General features: G+C 40.0%; 2 protein-coding genes across 3 annotated transcripts in view; one reads left to right on the top strand and one right to left on the bottom strand.

Moving 5' to 3' along the window:
* Nucleotides 1-260: 260 nt before the first annotated feature.
* On the top strand, nucleotides 261-1725 carry NDUFB2 (NADH:ubiquinone oxidoreductase subunit B2). The gene is made up of 4 exons (XM_085322578.1): nucleotides 261-406; nucleotides 488-632; nucleotides 743-835; nucleotides 1646-1725. Exons 1-3 carry the CDS (start codon nucleotides 333-335, stop codon nucleotides 815-817), a joined length of 294 nt encoding a protein of 97 aa, XP_085178704.1. The 5' UTR covers nucleotides 261-332; the 3' UTR covers nucleotides 818-835; nucleotides 1646-1725.
* Nucleotides 1726-2430: 705 nt separating this feature from the next.
* The window catches only part of BRAF (B-Raf proto-oncogene, serine/threonine kinase), an 87289-nt gene continuing 70705 nt past the window's right edge, over nucleotides 2431-19014 (bottom strand). For both annotated transcript variants that reach the window (XM_085322577.1, XM_085322576.1), the window contains 3 exons: nucleotides 17538-17672; nucleotides 16500-16653; nucleotides 2431-10431 (listed from right to left, as the gene is read on the bottom strand). In XM_085322577.1, coding sequence (XP_085178703.1) covers nucleotides 10409-10431; nucleotides 16500-16653; nucleotides 17538-17672 — 312 coding nt within the window. In that variant the 3' untranslated portion in view covers nucleotides 2431-10408. The remainder of the gene's footprint in view (nucleotides 10432-16499; nucleotides 16654-17537; nucleotides 17673-19014) is intronic.

The following is a 19014-nucleotide window of genomic DNA, read 5'->3' as shown; positions in this document are numbered from 1 at the left end:
GTTCCGCCTTCGCCGCTCCCAAGGGCTGGGAGCGGTGGGGGGCGCACGGATAACGGATACACTTGCGCTAACAGCGGGGAGCCCCGCGGAGCCCCAAGGCGCGGGCGGCGGATGCGGCGAGGAGGACCCCGCGTCACGGCCGCCGCCGTGGGGCGGAGCGCTTGCCCGGCTCCCCTTCCCCCCTCAGCCCCTTCCCCCTCCGCGCCCGCAGGTGGTAGGCGCCAGCGTGGCGCGGCGGGCCAATCGCAGCGGCTGTTGTTGGGAGGYGGCCGGGTGACATTGGGAGGGGGGCAGGTAGGGCGGCCGGTACCGGCACCGGCGCGGCCGCCATCATGCTGGCGGCGCTGGGGCGCTCGGCGGCGGCGCGGCTCCTGCGGGCTGGCGGCGGCGCGACCGGGCTGCGGCAGTGAGTGCGGAGGCGGCGGGGCCGGGGCCGGGGCCGGGAGCGGGGCCGGGAGCGGGGGTGACGCGGTGCGGTGTGTTGCAGCGCGGGCGGCGGGGTGCACATCGAGCCGCGGTACCGGCAGTTCCCGCAGCTGACGCGGGCGCAGATAATCCGAGGCGAGGCCCTGTCCGGTTTCATGTGGTTCTGGATCCTCTGGCACTTCTGGCACAACTCGGACCTGGTGCTGGTGAGGCCGGCGTGGCGGCGGGGGGTGAGGGGGCCCGGGCCTGGCCTGGCCTGGCCCGGTCCGGCCCGGCCCTGGCCCCGGCCCCGCTGTGACCGAGCCTCTCGCCGCAGGGTCACTTYCCCTACCCCGACCCCGCGGCGTGGACGGACGAGGAGCTGGGCATCCCCCCCGACGACGCCGAGTAGGCGCCCCCGCAGCCCCCGGTACGCGCTGCCTTCGCCCCGCTCCCTCGCTGGGCTCGGAGGAGACGCTTGTGAACGCTTTTCTTTTTATTTTTTTACCCCCACCGTGCCTTATGAACGGGAGCGCACTTCAAACGCCTGGCGCTTCAAAGCGCAGCTACACGGCGGTTCCTGCCTTGCCGCYGGGTCGCGGTTGGCTTTAAGCAGCGATAAGCCTAGCTGCCACTGCAGGCGYAGTCCAGGTTGTGCAGCTGCTGGGCTGTATTTCTTTAAAGCTCCTGATTGCAACAGGGTCAGGGAGTGCGTGGCACAGAGCACGGTGCTCCACAACGCTTCTTTTCTGTTGCTACTGCTAAAAGTGCCTCTACTTTCTGCAGCTACTTCCACAATTTCTAAGGCAGATGTGCCAAAGCTGCGTTCTGCTGAATGCAGATAGCTTTTGTACTTCTGCTGTCTGCACATGCTGTTTTCCTGGGYGCGTACCTGAAAGCTTGAGTCCTGTATTTGGCAATACACAACTCTGTGCAATTTTTGGACTGCCACTTCAGAATTATTGAGTCTATGCTATGCTATAGACAATGTTCTCCAACTTTGAAACATGCTCTATTACTGGGCAGAGACCCTTAAAATTCTTCCTTTATTAAGTGTTGGGCTTTTTATTCTTTAATTGCTCCATCACTTAAGCCACTGTTTCATAATATGACTGTAAAATTTTAAGAGCTTCAAACAYTGCTGAAGGCAGGAGGAGCCACTATTGAAGAGGTCTTCTCCAGCCCTTAGCTGTGGAAAGTGMCTGGCAAAAGATTGAGTGTTCTCTTGTGTTACTTGCAGGTTGTGGCRAGATCCCTGGAACTACAGCTTTGGCTCTTCTGTCCTTGATTCAATAAATACTAACTGTAAACAAACTCTAATCTAAGATGTGCTTTGTTTTTTGAATGCTATGTGACTCCTAGGGAATGAACAGTTACAGCTTTAGAGGTGAGGTATTTGAATCTGAATTAGCCTTTGTTTTTTCCGTTGATAATGTAACGGCTTCTCTCAAGAAGGTTTGCATCGACATTCAGATGAAAGTTTTAAAAACTGATCGGAGTAGGTAAGAACACGGTAGGAATGCTATTGTCTTATTGACTAGGTGGTAGACAAAGTGGGGAAATTCAACAACTTGTTGATGWTAGAAGTATGATGAAACCAACCTCAAAGGAATTTTCACTGAAGTCTTTTAAGTATCTTGGAATACAGCTTGTGTAGGAGCAGGCATAACRGTCATGAACAGAACTCAGACTAACTTGCACCAAGCTTTTGCTAGGGTGAAGGGGAATTTTTCCTTGGTGATGTGAAATTTCACGTTGAATTTTGTGAAAAAGTCTTCTGCAAAGGGAAAAGTGGCTTCATGCTAAGCACACTGTTCAGGGAGGAACCAGATAAAGATGAGTTGAAATTGGTTGGGTTATTCTTCAAACAGCTCCCTGTTTCTTTTTTGCCAGAACTAGTTCTAAATCAACAAGGTCAAAATAAATTCATTTTCACTCCCAGTAAAATGACCACGGTTGCCCCCCTGAAACATCAGGGAAAGGATGACTTGTGAATTATGTGGTAATCAATCTCCTGCTTCAGACTTATCCATGCAGTCAATCTTTATTATAGCAGTATTCTCATATTCACATCAAGTACATAGAACTTTTTGCCTTTTATATAATACAGAGTTCTTTAAATAACTTTACACAGAAATAGTTTTCTTCAATCTGAATTCAGCTATCAAATTTTAATATGTTTTAAGTCTCCATGCTCTCTAACCAAACTGGACAATATTTCCCATTGTACAAATTTACATGAGAAAAACTCCAAAGTACAAATGAAGGGACAACAAAAGTAAAGAGGGGGGAAACAAACAAGAAATACAAGTTGTATTGGCAATCAAAGGGGAAACTTCAGAAGGAAAGAAGGGGAGTTGCCATGACCTATGTAACAGAAAACTGAAAATAAACACCGTTATGAATTAAAAAATAAATACAACTTTCAAAACAATTACTCCATTGTAGATTTTAAAAAGCAGCTATGGAAATCTACTAACACAATTGTTTTAAGTAATTGGACCAGACCTTCTACTTTGCAGTCGTAAGCCCCTTGCAAACCTCTGGTGGTTAAAAAATATAGTAATACAGCTGAAAGGAATGTTGTGTTAGTACAGAGTTTAAATTGGTGGGACATACATTTCATTGCACTAAAAAACAAACAAAAAACTGTATAGAAATTTCCCTTTCCTCTCCTTACTAGATACTTTGCCTTTCATAAACAAGCCTCTGTATTATGAGGTAATGCCATCGCCTTGACTATATATAAAAAAGTTTAAAGGATATAGATTTATATACTATCTATAAACTTTAAACAAGCCAGTCCTCTYTTATTCCCCACAGGGTCCAACTACCACCTGCGATACCTTCCATCAGTTTTTAATGAAACGTATGCACTGTGTCTTTTGTGGAAAGCCCCCCCGAGAGACTAGTGCACCTTTCCTAATCTAGGAAAAGTAGCACGCTCTCAAGTGAGAAAGAGAGACTGCACAACGGATTCCAAACACGTATGCCTATTCCTTCAAAACAAGGCAGAGTCACAGAAGGCAACAGTGGCCAGGCTGCATGTATGATTTGACATAGAAAAAAAGGGATCAAATTAGGGTGCTGACCATTAATGAGCTTTGCAACTGCTAAAGGAAAAGGTCGTCTGCCCAGCCCTGGGAGGCCATCGCTAGAACTGGAACAGGGAGGTGGGGAGGGAAGTTGCTACCCGAGCACGACGCTGGTGCAGGCAGGGGGCTCGAGGGAATGCTGTCCTTGCGCTCAGGACAATCGACAGCGCAACGCTCTAGCTCTTTTAACTAGAAGATCGGTAGACCTTGCTCCAACTAGAGCATGCCCCAGCACTTGCTCCCAAGGAATTTCAGGGSCTGCAAGGAGCAGCAGGACTTTCCTCAGTCAGTTGAGATTTTTTTTTCCCCAATGGCRTAATTTAGACGGCCAAAACATGCAAGCTGACCACTGTCAAGTTTGTCAGTTGAGGACAAGTTGTGCGGAGAGGGGGGAGGAAGGGAAAGCAGGAAGGACACAAGGCTCATGAAGGAATGATGTGCATGTTTTTTATGTTTTTTTTTCTCTAAAGGTTCACAGCTTTGAATAAAAAAGCACATTTATTGCACTTACTTACATTTATTTTAAACAGAGTTAATTTAAATTATGCCCTCAAAACCCCCCACCATCCCAAAATAACCCAACACCTATGTTTGGTCCATTTTGCCCCTAGACCCAATATCTGTGCCCAGATGGTGGGCTTCATTGCTTCTCCTAATGTTCCATTAAACTCCCAAACACACAAACGGATTTTCTTTTCAACAAGGGTGAACACACAAATGCAACACAATGACATTCATCAAAACAAAAATCAACCATTTTTCAAGCCCAAACAAAAAGAATACATAATCTTTTGCTTTTGTGTTTTACTCGCTCAAAAGTAAATGTCACACAAGGCTTATTCTTAGAGTACAGCTGCTGCGGATGTGATAACAAACTAGACAAAATGACTGGACAGGCCACTGTCGGCTCTTAAGGAGGCTGGATGAGTTGAACACACTGCTGCTGTGATGCTAAAACGCCCAGGCAGTTTACATCAGCCCCCTTTCTCTTGGCAAGATAGGGAAATAGTTTCTTTATGAGCTTAATCAAAAAACACAACCATCATCTTAGGTGAGCTTTTAGTGCAGAATTTGGGGTAGGTAAATGGATTCCAGAGAGTTCCTGGAATGTTAGTAAAACACTTAAAAATTACACTATGATTTATAAAAGGAACAAAGACAAATTAAAATCAATCTGATACTTTGTATGAACTGTGCATTTAGACATAATTCTGAATTATAAAATTTATGTCCAAAGTCTTGTCCCAAAGAAGAAAAAGAAAAGATCTGACAAAGCACTAACATCAAAAACCATTCTTTTGTCCTCGTGGACAAATAGGTTAAATATGACACTAGTATTTAGGTACTGCCAGAAGCCTATGTAACAGCTTGAAATTTGAACAAATCAAATGCAAACATACTGGTTGTCCCTCACCTGACAAGATAACTATTATTTCCCAAGGTTAATGTGCAATAACAGAATATGTGATCACTAAACCGGAGCCTGCATTGTTGAGAAATTGCAAGAGGCCTGAAAAAGAACTAAGGAAACCTGCTGATATTCCATAAAACAAAACTAATTGCACCTTCTGGATAAATAGTTCTATGCTCTGAATGGTGTGGATTTTGACTACATATTATCAATTTTTCCTAAACTAGCTCTCATTTTTCATCTGTTGTCTCATTCCCTAATAGTACAACTTCAGGCCTCTTCAAAGCTTTACCTCGCATTTCTTTAACAAGATCTTTGTGTCTGTGGAGAGCAGAAAGCTTGCTTACTTTTACGTTAAATGAACGTCATTTTACTTTCAATAGAGCAGACTTCCCATAGCAGGTTTACTGYAACTGAATTAGGTATCCTTCAATTCCTGGTTTTGAAATGATCACAGGTATTTGGGGAATACTCTTTGTCCTCCTTGATCCTTTACATTTATTTGTTTACCCTCTCCAAAACTGCCAATCTAAAATAATAGCTATATACAAAACTACTGCACCAGAAGTAAACCAAAGCCACTGCTYTAGTTATAAAGCACCTGGCTTACATTCTGTTGTACTTTTAAGTTGCGAAGGCACATGATCATTTGGCAAACTACAAAGACTGTTTTTGGGGATCCCTATGTAAACCATTTAATAGAGGGTCTTGGTATCTTTCTTTTCTAAATAAAATGTATGTGCCAGTTTTCACTYCAGCTTACTCTTGGTATCCTCCATCTTCTGCAGTTTTTAAACAGTTTTCTCATCCACAATTTTATAATTATTTACTGCTGTCATAGTGCTGACTTCACTAGTTTGTGTTAGCATCCTTGAAACTTAAAGGCAAACAAAAAGTTTTAACAATTCAGCTTTACTCTGTTCTTTTGATGAGCTTGCTTACTAAAAGATACAATGTGCGCCAAAACAAATATGAAGTGCAAACGCATATTAACAAGGCAGCAGTAAATGGAAAGTTTGCTAAACTTCTATGTAAATGAGTAACAAAACTACAGAACACCCAACACCTTCAAAGTGATGCCTCAATAGTCCATTTACRTGACAGATTTTTAACTGCACTTGACTGTACCTAGAAACTTTGCCTGTCATATTATGCTACTGGTGATTTTTTTTTCGACAAATAGAAGACACGTTGTCTACAGTACTATGAATAGTTTGTGCTACACATGCTACACTCACAGTCAAGAAGGGAATGAAATCTATAGGCTGCAAGGATGTGAAATGTCTGCATGCTTCTTCCCTAAATTTAGCCCCTCCAGTTATCAAAACTTCAACTTAGACTGGATTGTAAGGTCTTTGGGGATCTGGCTTCCCAAATGTTCTGTAAAATGCATTTAGAACACCATAAAAACACAGAAGGAAACCTATTTACGTATGATCTTCAGTGTTTTTTTTTTTCCCCTATTGGGACATTTGTGGAAGACATGATATTTTTATCAACAGTTAGCATTTCATTCATTTTGAGTCATAAAGGCCAAGTTCTGCCTCTCTTGAGCACAGATTACTTTAAGYGATGTTGAGGGGCCATGATAAGATGGCAGTATTTGCCCTCAAACAGTTTGCATCATCATCAGCTCCTAAAGCATTCAAGTAYAAGAAGAGATGCTTTAGGTATGCATAAAAAGCAGATTCATCTAATGACCAAATGAGTTCAGTGAAAAATAAATGACTAATAAGCTAATTGTATCTGAAGCCATTTAGCACTTAATTCAAGTGGAAATTACTTTGAAAATAATCAGACCTCTATGTTCCTACTATTTGGTTTAAGCTCCACTATGATGTTCCCGTTCCAGCAAATGCACCGTAGGAAATAACCACGTACTGATGGGAAAGCGGCAACAGATAACTCTGCAGGCCTCTTCTAACTGTATGGGAAAGGAAAGGGAGGGTGAACAAGATAGAAGAGGTATGTGTGAGTATGTGTAGTTAATAAAGATCTTAAAAAGAGGTGGGATTATTTTGTGGCAGTTTTGAAAATATTTTATTAGATATTAGATACTACAGAGCTAAAAAGCCCATGACTATCTAGAAGTATGTCCCAACACATACACACAACCAAATATGTACCAACAGTTCCATACTATGGCATGGACATATGGTTGGGACATCATAGAGAAGCTTAAGAGATTTGATGTGATCAACATGAATGTGGCTGTTGTTCATTTCAATTTACTTCCTTCATTCTAAATGGGGCATTCAATGCTTGTCTACTTGTCTCCTCATTCACTAAACACCTATAGGGCACTGTTAAGACCGATTCTGAAGGCATGCAAGACATCCAGAGTAATTCCTGAAGGAAAAAAATTAAAAAAAAATCAATTATTTACAAACCAAATTTACTCCTAAGTTTTGCATGAAAATTAAGTGGGACTTTTAAAAGATGAACACACATTACTAGAGCTAGCTGGAGGGAAACAAACAAATGTGAAAGCCAGTAGAAATGCATCCTGAAAGGACTTCTCTAAACAGCAGCCAAACAACTTGCACATTCCTCAGGGCAAAAAACAAAACAGAGAAACAAAATAACCAAACAAACCTACCTCAGTAAAAAACCCCAAAGATCACATGTTACTTATAAAGTGCTTTGCATGGACAAGGATAGCAGTTTTCCTTGTGCTTTTCCTATGGGCTCAAGAAGCATATTGTAGACTAATGGGTATTGAATCATCACAAAAATATGTTTGTTTTAAGTAAAGATAGAATGAAATTCCTAACAGTTATATTTTAGCAGAACAGYTTTCTGCTGGCATGACCTAGTGGAACAAAACTAGGGTTTTTAAACAAGCTCTGTGAAACAAATCACTCTCGAACCACATGTACATGCCTTGGCAACAGCTTCTTCAAAAGAATACTGAGTTCCAGTATGCCCTACATTTACAATTTAGGCCAAAGCCCATACATGGGGTRTAACGACGAGAGGGTTGGAAGGGGAATGAATAGTGACTTCACTCTCTTGGAGCTTATATTTGTAAATATTCTCACCTGCCTGCCAACCACATTGTCCCTAGACACTTTCCACCTCAGTTCAGTATCTGTCTTAAATTATTATTATGTTCTGCCACTCTGTCAGCAGCGAGCGCTAATTCACTGGTCTGCACACCACTGCTCACTTCATTAGCTTCTCCACACTGGAAGGTGGCTATTGCTACTACTTAAATTCTTGCCAATCTCAAGAAGAAACAAGCATACAAACAAACAAAAAAACCTTACAGCATCTGAAGACCGACATCAGACAAGAAAAAAGTTGTGCTTTTTTTTTTTTTTAAAATGCATCCTGTACACAAAATCAATTCTATTCATGTACCAACATGAATCACTTCATTCTCATAGTGACTATTAAGTCATTCACTATTGCTGTCTTGTTAATGTTTGTGGAATTAATATGAATACACAGTATTTCAGTTATAATTCCCACTTCAGATTAGTCCAGTCCCTATAAATATTCACTGACAAACAAATCAGACTACCAGCAGCACTGCACTACTCCAGGGTTTTACAAGTATGTTCCACTACTGATGTGCATTTCTCCCTCAACCCGGGAGCAACCTTCTGCAGACAGAAACAGTCCAACTCTCCTAGTGAGGGAAAGACACGTCTTCATCCAAYACGCACGCTTAGTAGGGACACCACATCTACGCACATTTAAATCCTTCATTTATCTGTCATGATTTTATTTACCCCTCTCTCACTCCATCCCCCCTCTCCCTCCCTAACCCCAAGCAAAAACCTCCCAGCTAGGGGCAGGTCAGTCCTTCTGCCTCATGTGGCATGGTATAGGGCAGATATGAATTCAATTCTGAAAACTTCTGTCTGAGCTTGAATTTCTTTCTAATGCGGTCTGACTTGCCTCTGTACAAATGATTTACATTTAATATCACATACCAGAGAACTCTGCAAACATCACAAGATATTCTACAAGAGGTAAACAATGTGCAGAACTTTGATTTTCTTTTTTTTTCTTTCTCTTTCATTTTTTTCCTTTTTCCCTGACTGGGTAACTTGTCAGAAAGCTACCAACCATTTGGAAACCAGGACTGGAGGACAGGAATACAAAGCACTTGAATGCAGACACCGCCACCTTCATCCTAGTTTGCAAAGTGTACAAAAGGGAAAGACAAACATAAGGGAGGAAGAGATCAAAGGGAAGAAAGCAATGAGAGGAGTAGTAGTCAGCGTGGATCCAGCAAGTACCGCTTAGTTTTGTTTTAATCCAACAACTTGCCATTAGGACAAGATGCTCCACATTTATACACACACTTATCAGAGGACGTTTAGTTAACAGGATAAAAATCCTTTAAAAAAAGCTCTCAAAAGTACCAAAACATAACTTTTGGAATGTCTAATTCTAGGGGGTTTTGTATATGTATTCAATTCAACCTGAGAACTTTTTTCCCCATTTATGAAAACATTACATATTGGTAAGGTACCTGGCATTAACCTGCACCCTCTTTTAAAATAAAACTTTTAAAGTAGGTACATACACCATTCACAGTCTGCATCAGGAATTCTACAGACTTCAGATGCCACAGTAGCATCTCTGATAAATACATTGTATCGGATGATACAAAAGAAAAAAAAAAAGGACAATCTCACCACATATTTTTTGTTAACTTCAGTTTGTTGCTGGACCAACAAAAGAAGGATTTACCTAATCCTTCTAAAAGATGCCATATATGCACACACCAAGAAAATACTGGAAAGGGAAAAAGATTAAGGTTGGTGGTTGTTTGTTTTTTTTTCCCGAAAAAGTGATACAATAGATCTGAAAAAAGGTGCAGCAGCATCCCCTTTTCCTTTAGATTAAGCTCTTTGACTTTAGAATAACATCTCCAGCTCCACCACCCCATAATTTTAATTTTACTTAATTAACAACCAGTAATAGAGGCAGATTTTGGTGTTTGACATTGCAATACAATGAAAAGGGGATACTGCATTGTCTGTAAATCAGTGAGCACACTAGGAAAAAAAGAGCAGAACGGAGGATGATTCTTTTAATTAGCACTCATCAGATATTCAGCCTCTGATGATACGTTGTTAGAGGGAGAAAGCCGACCGGCAGACCATCCAAAGCAAGTCTCCTAAGTTGCAGCAGCAGTTCCATCCCCTCATGCCTGAGCACCAAAGTCAAACCATGCGCGCCCTCTCCTCTCTCCTGGGAATGATGCCAAGGGCACAGGCAGCCACTGTGGGTCTCCGAATGCACGTGGTGTTTTGTGTTGAAGGAGAAACACTGGCAGCAGAGTATTCTGGTTCCTAAAAAGGTACTTTTTTTTCCCCATTGTGTTGGACTGGCAGTTCCATTCTGCTCCATTTTTAAGCTTATGGATATCTTTTCTAAATTACTTTAGGTGTTGAGGAGCAGAATAGAGTTTTGATGTTAAGAAACTGTAGGAACACAAGACTTAAATAACAGAGTGGATGCTGCCATGGTGCTGTGGCTACTTGAACGCTGCAAATTCTCCTGTAGAGGGAGGACAAGAGCTTGGTTTAAAAAGGTGATTTCAATTATTAGGTGATCAGAGATTCTCTCAAAACTAGTTGAACATTAGGTTAAACATAAAGATGTTAAAAAAATGCAAACAGTTAAAAATAAAGCATAAAAGACTATACAGTGAAAGAACACTGAATACAGAGCCAGCACATTTTACTGAAAAAAGAATTTCTTAAAAGCAAGCTGTACCCATTCTGCCCAGGACAAAGGTCTGAAAGTTCAAGCAGTGTCTAATTCATCATGGATTTAAAAATAAAATGTGTCAGTTTAATTTCACTTTAAACTCCCTATTGCACATACATCCAGCTGAAAAGTGACAGTTGCAATAAATGTGTCGACTGCAAACTAATCTCTATCCTAGTCGAAAACCCATTTGTAACAACGAACTATTTACACACATGCTAACCTTTAAGGACTGTATGCAGTAAAGTGCCCAAATATCAAACCAGTATTAAAGAATATTAGAACCTGGCTTACATACCAACATAGCACCCTACTGTGAGGGAGGGGATGGAGGGGGGGGACCCCCACACAAGATTGTCTATTCATTCCCAGACCAGCAGTTACGGATCACTAATAGGGAGCATGCAGAAATAGAGCAACCTATGCTTACTTCAGAATTATTGAATAAACAATAATTCTGCGCAGTGTTTTCCCATGCAATTATCAACACRTTCTACATCATTTATTTAGTGTCAGCATGCTGTCAGATATACAGTCTCATTTCAAAGATGATGAAATTATGGCACAGAGCAAAATTGCTGCCTGAAGTCTTATGACACAGAGCTTTGAAGAGAAGCTGAAACTAAGATGCTTATCCTCTTAATCTTATGTGTTGACCAAAAATTTCACTTCCACACACACASAGAAATTATGCCTAGTAAGATTTTTAGGAACATATGTCCAAATAAGATTGACCAAAAGGACTCAAGAATGATGGAAAAAAAATACATACATACATAAAACTTTACACTGTTGGGTTTCATGTGGATTTTGTGTTAAATCATGTCCCTTTCTTAACAGGATTTTTCAGAGCTCTTTCATTAATGAAGGATTGATAAATACACGGAACAGACCTTTTGTTCTGTTCAACAGAAGTGTGTGAATACTGCTACATCCAAACAATTGTTTTCTATCTTGGTGTCCTGCCATCTTTTCCAAGAACAGGAGTTGGGCTGATTTTGGTTTATAAAATTTTYATTCTGCATATAGAAAACCAAATCAGAAATGTCTCTGCAAAAAGAATTTCAGACTGATGACACTAATTCAGAGGAACGGCTTGCTCTATAAAGAAAGGAACCAGGAAGAGTGCCCAGCAGTCAGTATGGGGGGTGGGGGTGGGAAAACAGCATGGACAGGGCCTGGTAGGAACAGCTGCTATGGCTGATACAAGGGAGCGGGAAGAAAATCAGCAAGAAGAGCCAAGAGGGTCCTGTGAGTCATAGGAAATGAGAAAGGAGTGCACCCAAGGTCTAAACTGAGGGTGGCTGGCACAGGGGGCTGTGACAGAGCCCAAGCAAAATGGGTCTTGAGTGCCTGTGATGGTAGCTTCAAGTTCTAACAACATAAGGAGAAAAGCCAACGCTTCATGATGACTCTAATTCCTATTTTACTAGCCCTATCAAAAGATAAGACTCTTGCTCTAAAATACTCTACCTGGTAATGTTCTTGCTTCTGTCTGGCACATTTCTTTGATTTCCTTACTCTCTTCACAATACTGTCAATAGCACCTCAGTTTTTGCACTTTTTCTTCCTCCCCCCTCCCCATCTCCCTTTTAAGGAGAGAAGGGCAAAAGGTCATCAAATACTGCCTGTATGTGAGGCTTCTTTTTTTTTCTATTTTTTCAAAAGAATGACATTCATGCTTAGCTACACCTTCAAAACATGCTCTACTTAATTTATTTTTCAGCCTGCTTTCCTAAACTGCGGATTAAAGATCAATTTATAAACAAGAGATTGCTCCCTCATTACTCATCCTGTCCTTCAGCCCATTCCTGCTAATAGTTTAGCTTTTAACAGTTGTACAGGGATTTAAGAAGATAAAAGATGATGCCCATTAATTATGAAGGGGCAATGGAAAAATAGAAGTCAAGACTTCTTGACCAGAAGTATGGAAGTATTTCAGATAGCATAGTAACTATAAAAAGGTGATTTTCAGACATTTTTTCCATTTAAGTAAAATCTTATCAAAGACTCCTGAGATGCAGAATGCATGCAGTCAGGTGACCTAATCTGAACTATAAACTCACTGTTTTCTAGTACTACAGAAATATCTTGCCTGAGAGCAATGAATGGATGAAATGATGACAGCTTTGAGAATACATCTGACATACCTTGTCCTGCATGAATAGGATCATCCCAATTCTGCCCTGCTAAACCTTTGSATGCAGTTCTGCAACAGCCACTGCCAGTCTAAGCTGCAACTACTCTCCCTCATGGCCTGAGCTGGAGAGCACTGTCTTCCTCACTGTACCACACTGGCACTCATCTATCTGGCCCTGAGGCAAGATGGCTCAAGGAGCTGATCTAGCAAATGCTATCCTTGGGATTTGGGGCAGGGAGATTTTTCTGATGATTTTTGGAGAACTTCTTTGTTGTTGGTGGTGGGAAACCCACACAACTCTGCACTGACCTGACTCCTTGTGGGATTGGAGAGCATTTGCCAGTGCGAGGGTAGAAACCAGACCATAGCTATTCCATCAGTGTACCATGCTATAAAACTACATATTTAAAAATTCGGAATGTGAAAAGGTAAGAGACTTTTTTATTAGTTGAGATGGACATCTGATGCACTTTTTACATTTTCTCTTCTACCATGAAGAACTGTCATCAAAGAAATTCATTTCCAAATGACATATGGCATTTTAAAATTTACATTTCTTATAGAGCGCACTTTTGAGTTAGTTGCTACAGTCTTTTCATGTTTGTCATACACAAAGCAAGCGGACACTACTTCAAATGCACACTCGCAAAAATCTGTACTAAAAAGATTAAGTTGTCTCACGTATCCACATGATAYACTTACGATAGGGGCATGTTTTGAGTGAACTAGCTGCCTCTTGTTCCTGGAAGGATTTAAGATGTAGCGTGCCAGAGTCCACTCTTGACAAATTTRTAAGTAATCCGGACCCCTACGGTCACTAAAGAATATATATGGCATCTTAACTGTATTCCTTATCCTAGAGGACATGCCATGTTTTCTCAGAAGGATCCTAATGAGAAGAATGCTTTCCTTCTAGGTCCATGCTAGCTGTGTCCACTGCAGCAGAGAGCAACTGACTTAAAGGGAGAGTATTTCTACACTAGATCTGCCACCTTGCCTGAATTACATTCACAGACACAGAAAAAAAGCAGTTTTCCATCCAATCTTGTAGCAATCTTCTAGTATGGCTACTCTCCACTAGCTAAATAAAAAGTTGGAACATACCCAGATGTGGATAGTTGGTATGCTCAGGAGAATGTACAGCAGCACTTACAAGGGTCCAGTCCAGTAGAAGGTACCAAGAAATATTTCATTTCTGTACTCAGATGAGGAGATGTAAAGATAAAAGGAATCTCACATAGTATAAACCACCCTTCCCAAAAGCCTGGGTCCTCATTGACCCGTTTTCAAGACCTATAGACATCTGTTTCTAAACAATATAGCTGAGTTGCAGTCACTTTTTAAGAATCCTGACCAAATCTACAGATGTATTTAGGCATCTTTTTCCTATACATGTTCCCAAATTGTACTGAAACTGCAATCATAAACTACATAAGTTATAGGCCCAAATGCCTCTATGTCAGATAAGGGCAATGATCATCAAAAAAAAAAATCCTCCTTTTAGGTTTCATAAAAATATTTTGTAAGAAGCAAAGCTCATATGCTAGTCAAAGATGTAAGAATGGTGCTTGACATATAAGATAACCTCAAGGGACACAAGCAAAATTCTAATGCACTGACCACAGATACAGTAGGAAATGTGACCAAATATATCTAAGGATGGCAGCATATTTTCTGTAATTGTAGTTCCTGTAACACTGAAGAATAGTCTTAACAGCAAGGATAACACTACTCTGAAGAATATCTTGCTTGAACTTATCTGGCAGACTCTAGAAAGAGTAAGACTGGGCAGGGCAGTGACGATGGTTCTGCATTCTCCTGAAATCCAAGTAAGCATTTTCTGCGTGCGATGAAGCATTTCTAGACTTTAGAAGAGACTCAGCAGCCTTCCTCATGCTTACTGAGATGGGCACTGTAACCTGCACTGAATACCATTCACCAAGGCTTAAGAAAGCATTTCTCTCAACTCTCTGAAATGGARAATTTAATGGGTAAAAGGAAAAAAAATCCACTGAAATTCTGTTTTCATTTTAAGATAGGACTACCAAGATAAGGCAGAAGTACCAGGAAGATGGGAAATAGTTTTTTTTTAAGACAATAACTTTCATCTTCAATAACTGTTTCCATAGAGCTAGATTTCAACAGCTGAATTTTCTTGCATAACATAATGAAAAAAGAAAAGTTAGTTCCAAAATTGTTCCAACAGTAGAAGCCAAAATTATCATCAGAATTAGGTCAGAAAAATGTAGAAATTACCTATCTCTCTCTAAACTAGTTCCACCTCCTGCTTTAAAATACGCAGTAGCCAGAAAGCAGAAAATTTTTGAACTTATGATATAATATAAAAGCATGTTGCTAGCAAAAGTGCAAACTTATCTATAAAAGCCATTAAGAACATTTCTGGCCCTTGAAGTCTTAGCAAAAACAGCAATAGCTTGTTTCTGGTGCAGAATAATCTGTGAAAATGAAAAGCTTGACAGTTTGAAACAAACAGAAACCACCTGATCGCAAAATACACAACACTATTGTTACTGTTTTCATATTTGACACCAAAGATCAATATAACCTGAACCACTACTCTGATTTACCAGTTCCAGAGAAGAGGTCCAGACAAAAATAGTCTTTCAAGTAAGTTGACATGATAAGGTTTCTAGCTTTCTCAGTTAGATATCTAGTTTAACTGACTCACTTCCCATCAAGCTAGCAGCTTTTATATGGAAGTGAAAAAAACAACCCCTCACTGAACAGTATATGTTCAGTAGTATTAATAACAATATTGAAGAAACTATAATGTTTCATTTTAACAAAGTTCATGGTATAATACTGATTTCTATGAAAACAACTATGTTTTCAAATGCTCTTTTCCTATTATGAGTGTCAGCAGTGTTTTTCTTTTAAAGAATTTGGTTATACTTGAGAGGTGACCATTATTAGTAATATTCTTGCTGTTCAGCAAAATGGAGATTCAGAATTCCTTCTATGTCGCATTGTAAGAAAACACTGAGCTATCTAAACTATAGCACATCAGAACATTTAGGCAAAAAACAAAAACAAAAATCCCAAACCACCACTCCTCTGCAGGAGGAGATGTTCTCTAAGCAGCACTATTTTATACCTTAACTTTCAAAATAAAAGTCACATATCACTAAGGTCTTTCTCTGCATTCTGTGTTGTATCTGCTAACTTCTGTTGCTCACAAGAAGTTTTGACTGAGCTCTGCTCTGCAGCTAAGTTTATTTCCCTCCTTGTTCCCCATATATGAGACTATTACTAACTGAAGAATCTAAGCCTATTGCTCAATTATAATGACCTCAACTGAAAAAACAAGAGGGTAGCTCAAGGAGATTAAAATTAAATACATTACTGAGTAACTAACTCCAATCAGTAAACTCGACAAAAAATGACACAGCAAGCACAAATGAAAACCAGCGACCTTAGGATGATATTTGCTTGTTTTGAAGTGACTTTTCCCATTTCTCTTAAGTGACCTTATAATTCTTCTTGCGCCAGCTGTTCCCAAGGCATCCATTACTGGCACATACTTTGTGCTGTGGATGCCCAGCATTAGGAAGTGAATGTTCATTCCCTCAGCACACCTTAAAAAATAGCTGGGTGGAACTGAGAACATACATGTGTTGCACACACGGGAACACACCAGCACGTAGACAAACAGGCACATGCTTTCACATTTCTTTTCAGTGTACTGGAAACCCACCGTATCCCCCTGCTTGGATGGGTGTTTTTGGAGAAGCACAAGCATATAGACTAAAATCCTCCGTCTGGAAGCCAGCCCGGTTTAATGAGGGCTCAGATGCACTGCGGTGAATTTTTGGCAATGACCGGGCCAGAAGCTCAATGGAGGCAAGGATCTAAAACAAACAGAAAATCAGTGATCAAATCTAGTGCTCCAAAGCTGTTAGCAGTATCATTAAACCAAAGGCAGAACATCAATTAATTACAGACAAATCAGACAAATATTTATACACAAATTTAAAACAGAAACATTTAAAAATAGATCAGTACTTTGCACTCTGATGTTTTTTTCCTCACAAGCCTGAAAAGGACATTTTGGAAAGACACATTTTCCTCTTTAAAAAGGCATACAGATTTCCCTCTGTGAGCTTTATGACTGAAGTTGTCTTTTCTTTACCTCCTTGATTATGCAGTAGTATCTATATCATCACTGCAAAGAAGGACAGTTTTGAAAGCAGTATCCTTAACACTACTACTATGAAGCCAATAGGGGGAGCTCAGTATTTTTGACACTGATTCTGTATACTTAATAAAAAGTTAAAAAATAACTCAGCTCTTAGAATCTAAGCCTTTCCCAGCATGGGCGATAAATCAAGTTTTGTGACAAACTATCACTTTCCCATCATAGTGTTGGGGGGCAGGAAGAGAAGTAAAAAGATTTCTGAGAATATACACAGAAAATTCTAACTCTGAAGCATTACTGCTTTACTACAATTATTAATTTCACTATTGCCCAGTAGAACTTTCTCCAACACATAAATACTTTTCCAACTACACAAGTAATGCTAATACTTGCTTTTTGGACTGAAGATGAACATTTCTAATTAAACAGCGTTAACCAGGTCCAAAACAATACTCTTGGGAAGCCCAAGAGTACTCAACAGAATACTCAACAGAAAAACAAAAAAATCTTGAACTGGCTAGTGAGTTCATAATTGACCTTTCTTTTTCCTATTTGGATTGTAAAGTCAAATGAACACCAAAGAGGAACATTTCTCACCTGTGGAAAAAGGGGTCTCTCATCTCTTTTCTTCTTTAAACATTCTGCCATTAGTCTCTTCATAGCTTTTGGGCAGTTGCTCCGTACTTTGCTGAGATCTGGAGATAGGTACCCTCGTCCCACCATAAATATTATCTTTATTTTAGGGAAAAAGATGAAGGGGAAGAAGATAAGTTCATAAAACAAACAGTGTAACAAGTAAGAAAAATGATGAATCTTGCTGATTTTTTGTTGGACTGTTTTAGTTCTAGCARCAAGTTTTCTGCTCCTAGGAAGTAGTATCTGATAGTGAAATTGCCRATTTCCCTGGTGTAATGCTTGCTGACCTACTTGGTACAGAGAAAAGGTTACACTTTTCTTCCTCCTCTTTTATTTATTTCTTTTTAAGAGAGAGAGATMTAGGTGAAACTTGAATGCTTGTAAACAGTTGCCATTTATAGCAATAACCATCTGAGGAACAGTTCTTGGGTGGCAAAAACAATTTTTAAAAAAGGCAATTCCATAGCAAGAACAGAATACCTAAAAATAAAATACTAACGTGTTTCATAATGCAGAAGACAACAGCTAGTTCATACTTAAAGGCATTTTAGGAAACATATGGACTTCAAATCTATAAAATACCCTTACCTTTTGAAAATAAACTCCTTCACATACTTTTCCAGCACAGAAGCTTGTTATTTCCATCTGATACTCCCCTCCCCACCAGAAAAAAAAACAAAACAAAAAAACAAAAAAAAACCTAAAAACAATAACAAGAGAGAGATTGGCTGTCCTTTGTGGAAACTATTATAAGTCAGGTTTAGTATTTCATTTACACATAGTCGGGCTCTGTTTTTTCTTTCTTTTTCTTTTCTTTTCTTTTTTTTCTTTTTTTTTTTTTTAAAGTAGTATCTTTAAAATTTTAAAATTGAAGGTTTGCATTATATCTAGGACTAAAACTTAAGCATAGACCTGATAGTCACTTAATAGAAAGCAAGAAAGCAAAGTGTAAGTCTGGTTTATCTTCTTTTGCATATATGAAGAATATGAAAAAACATCAAACATCAAGCCAAGGTCAAATGACTGCAGTTTCTGTACTGCAGTCACACTGACACTAAATAGCCCTTTCAAGCTTACTAATCAAGATCCATTCACGCTGCAGCAGGTGATCACTACCTTTTCTGAACAGTCAGATATGCCTTATCGATTAATGACACATACCTGTTTCATATCTTGACGCATAGGTAAAACAACATATATAGCTTGCTTGATATGCTATTTATACAAAGTAACCCTGGTCTGTCTTCAACTTTTTGAAGTAGTTGCATCTGGGTTTGTATTAAGAGGCAGCATGAAACTCCCATAAGTTTTCTTCAGAAATTCCCAAGTGGCAGAGCAATGTTTCATAGTAAAGACTTGTCTATCCTGTCCCTCACTACTTCTGCAAACAGACTTACCAGTATGTAGGAGTTAAGTCTTTTCTAAAGAAATACAGTAC

The sequence above is a fragment of the Rhea americana genome, unplaced genomic scaffold (genome assembly GCF_003343005.1).
Source record: "Rhea americana isolate MKP2758 unplaced genomic scaffold, rheAme1 scaffold_79, whole genome shotgun sequence".
NCBI lineage: Eukaryota > Metazoa > Chordata > Aves > Rheiformes > Rheidae > Rhea > Rhea americana.
This window is presented reverse-complemented; position numbering and strand designations above follow the sequence as displayed.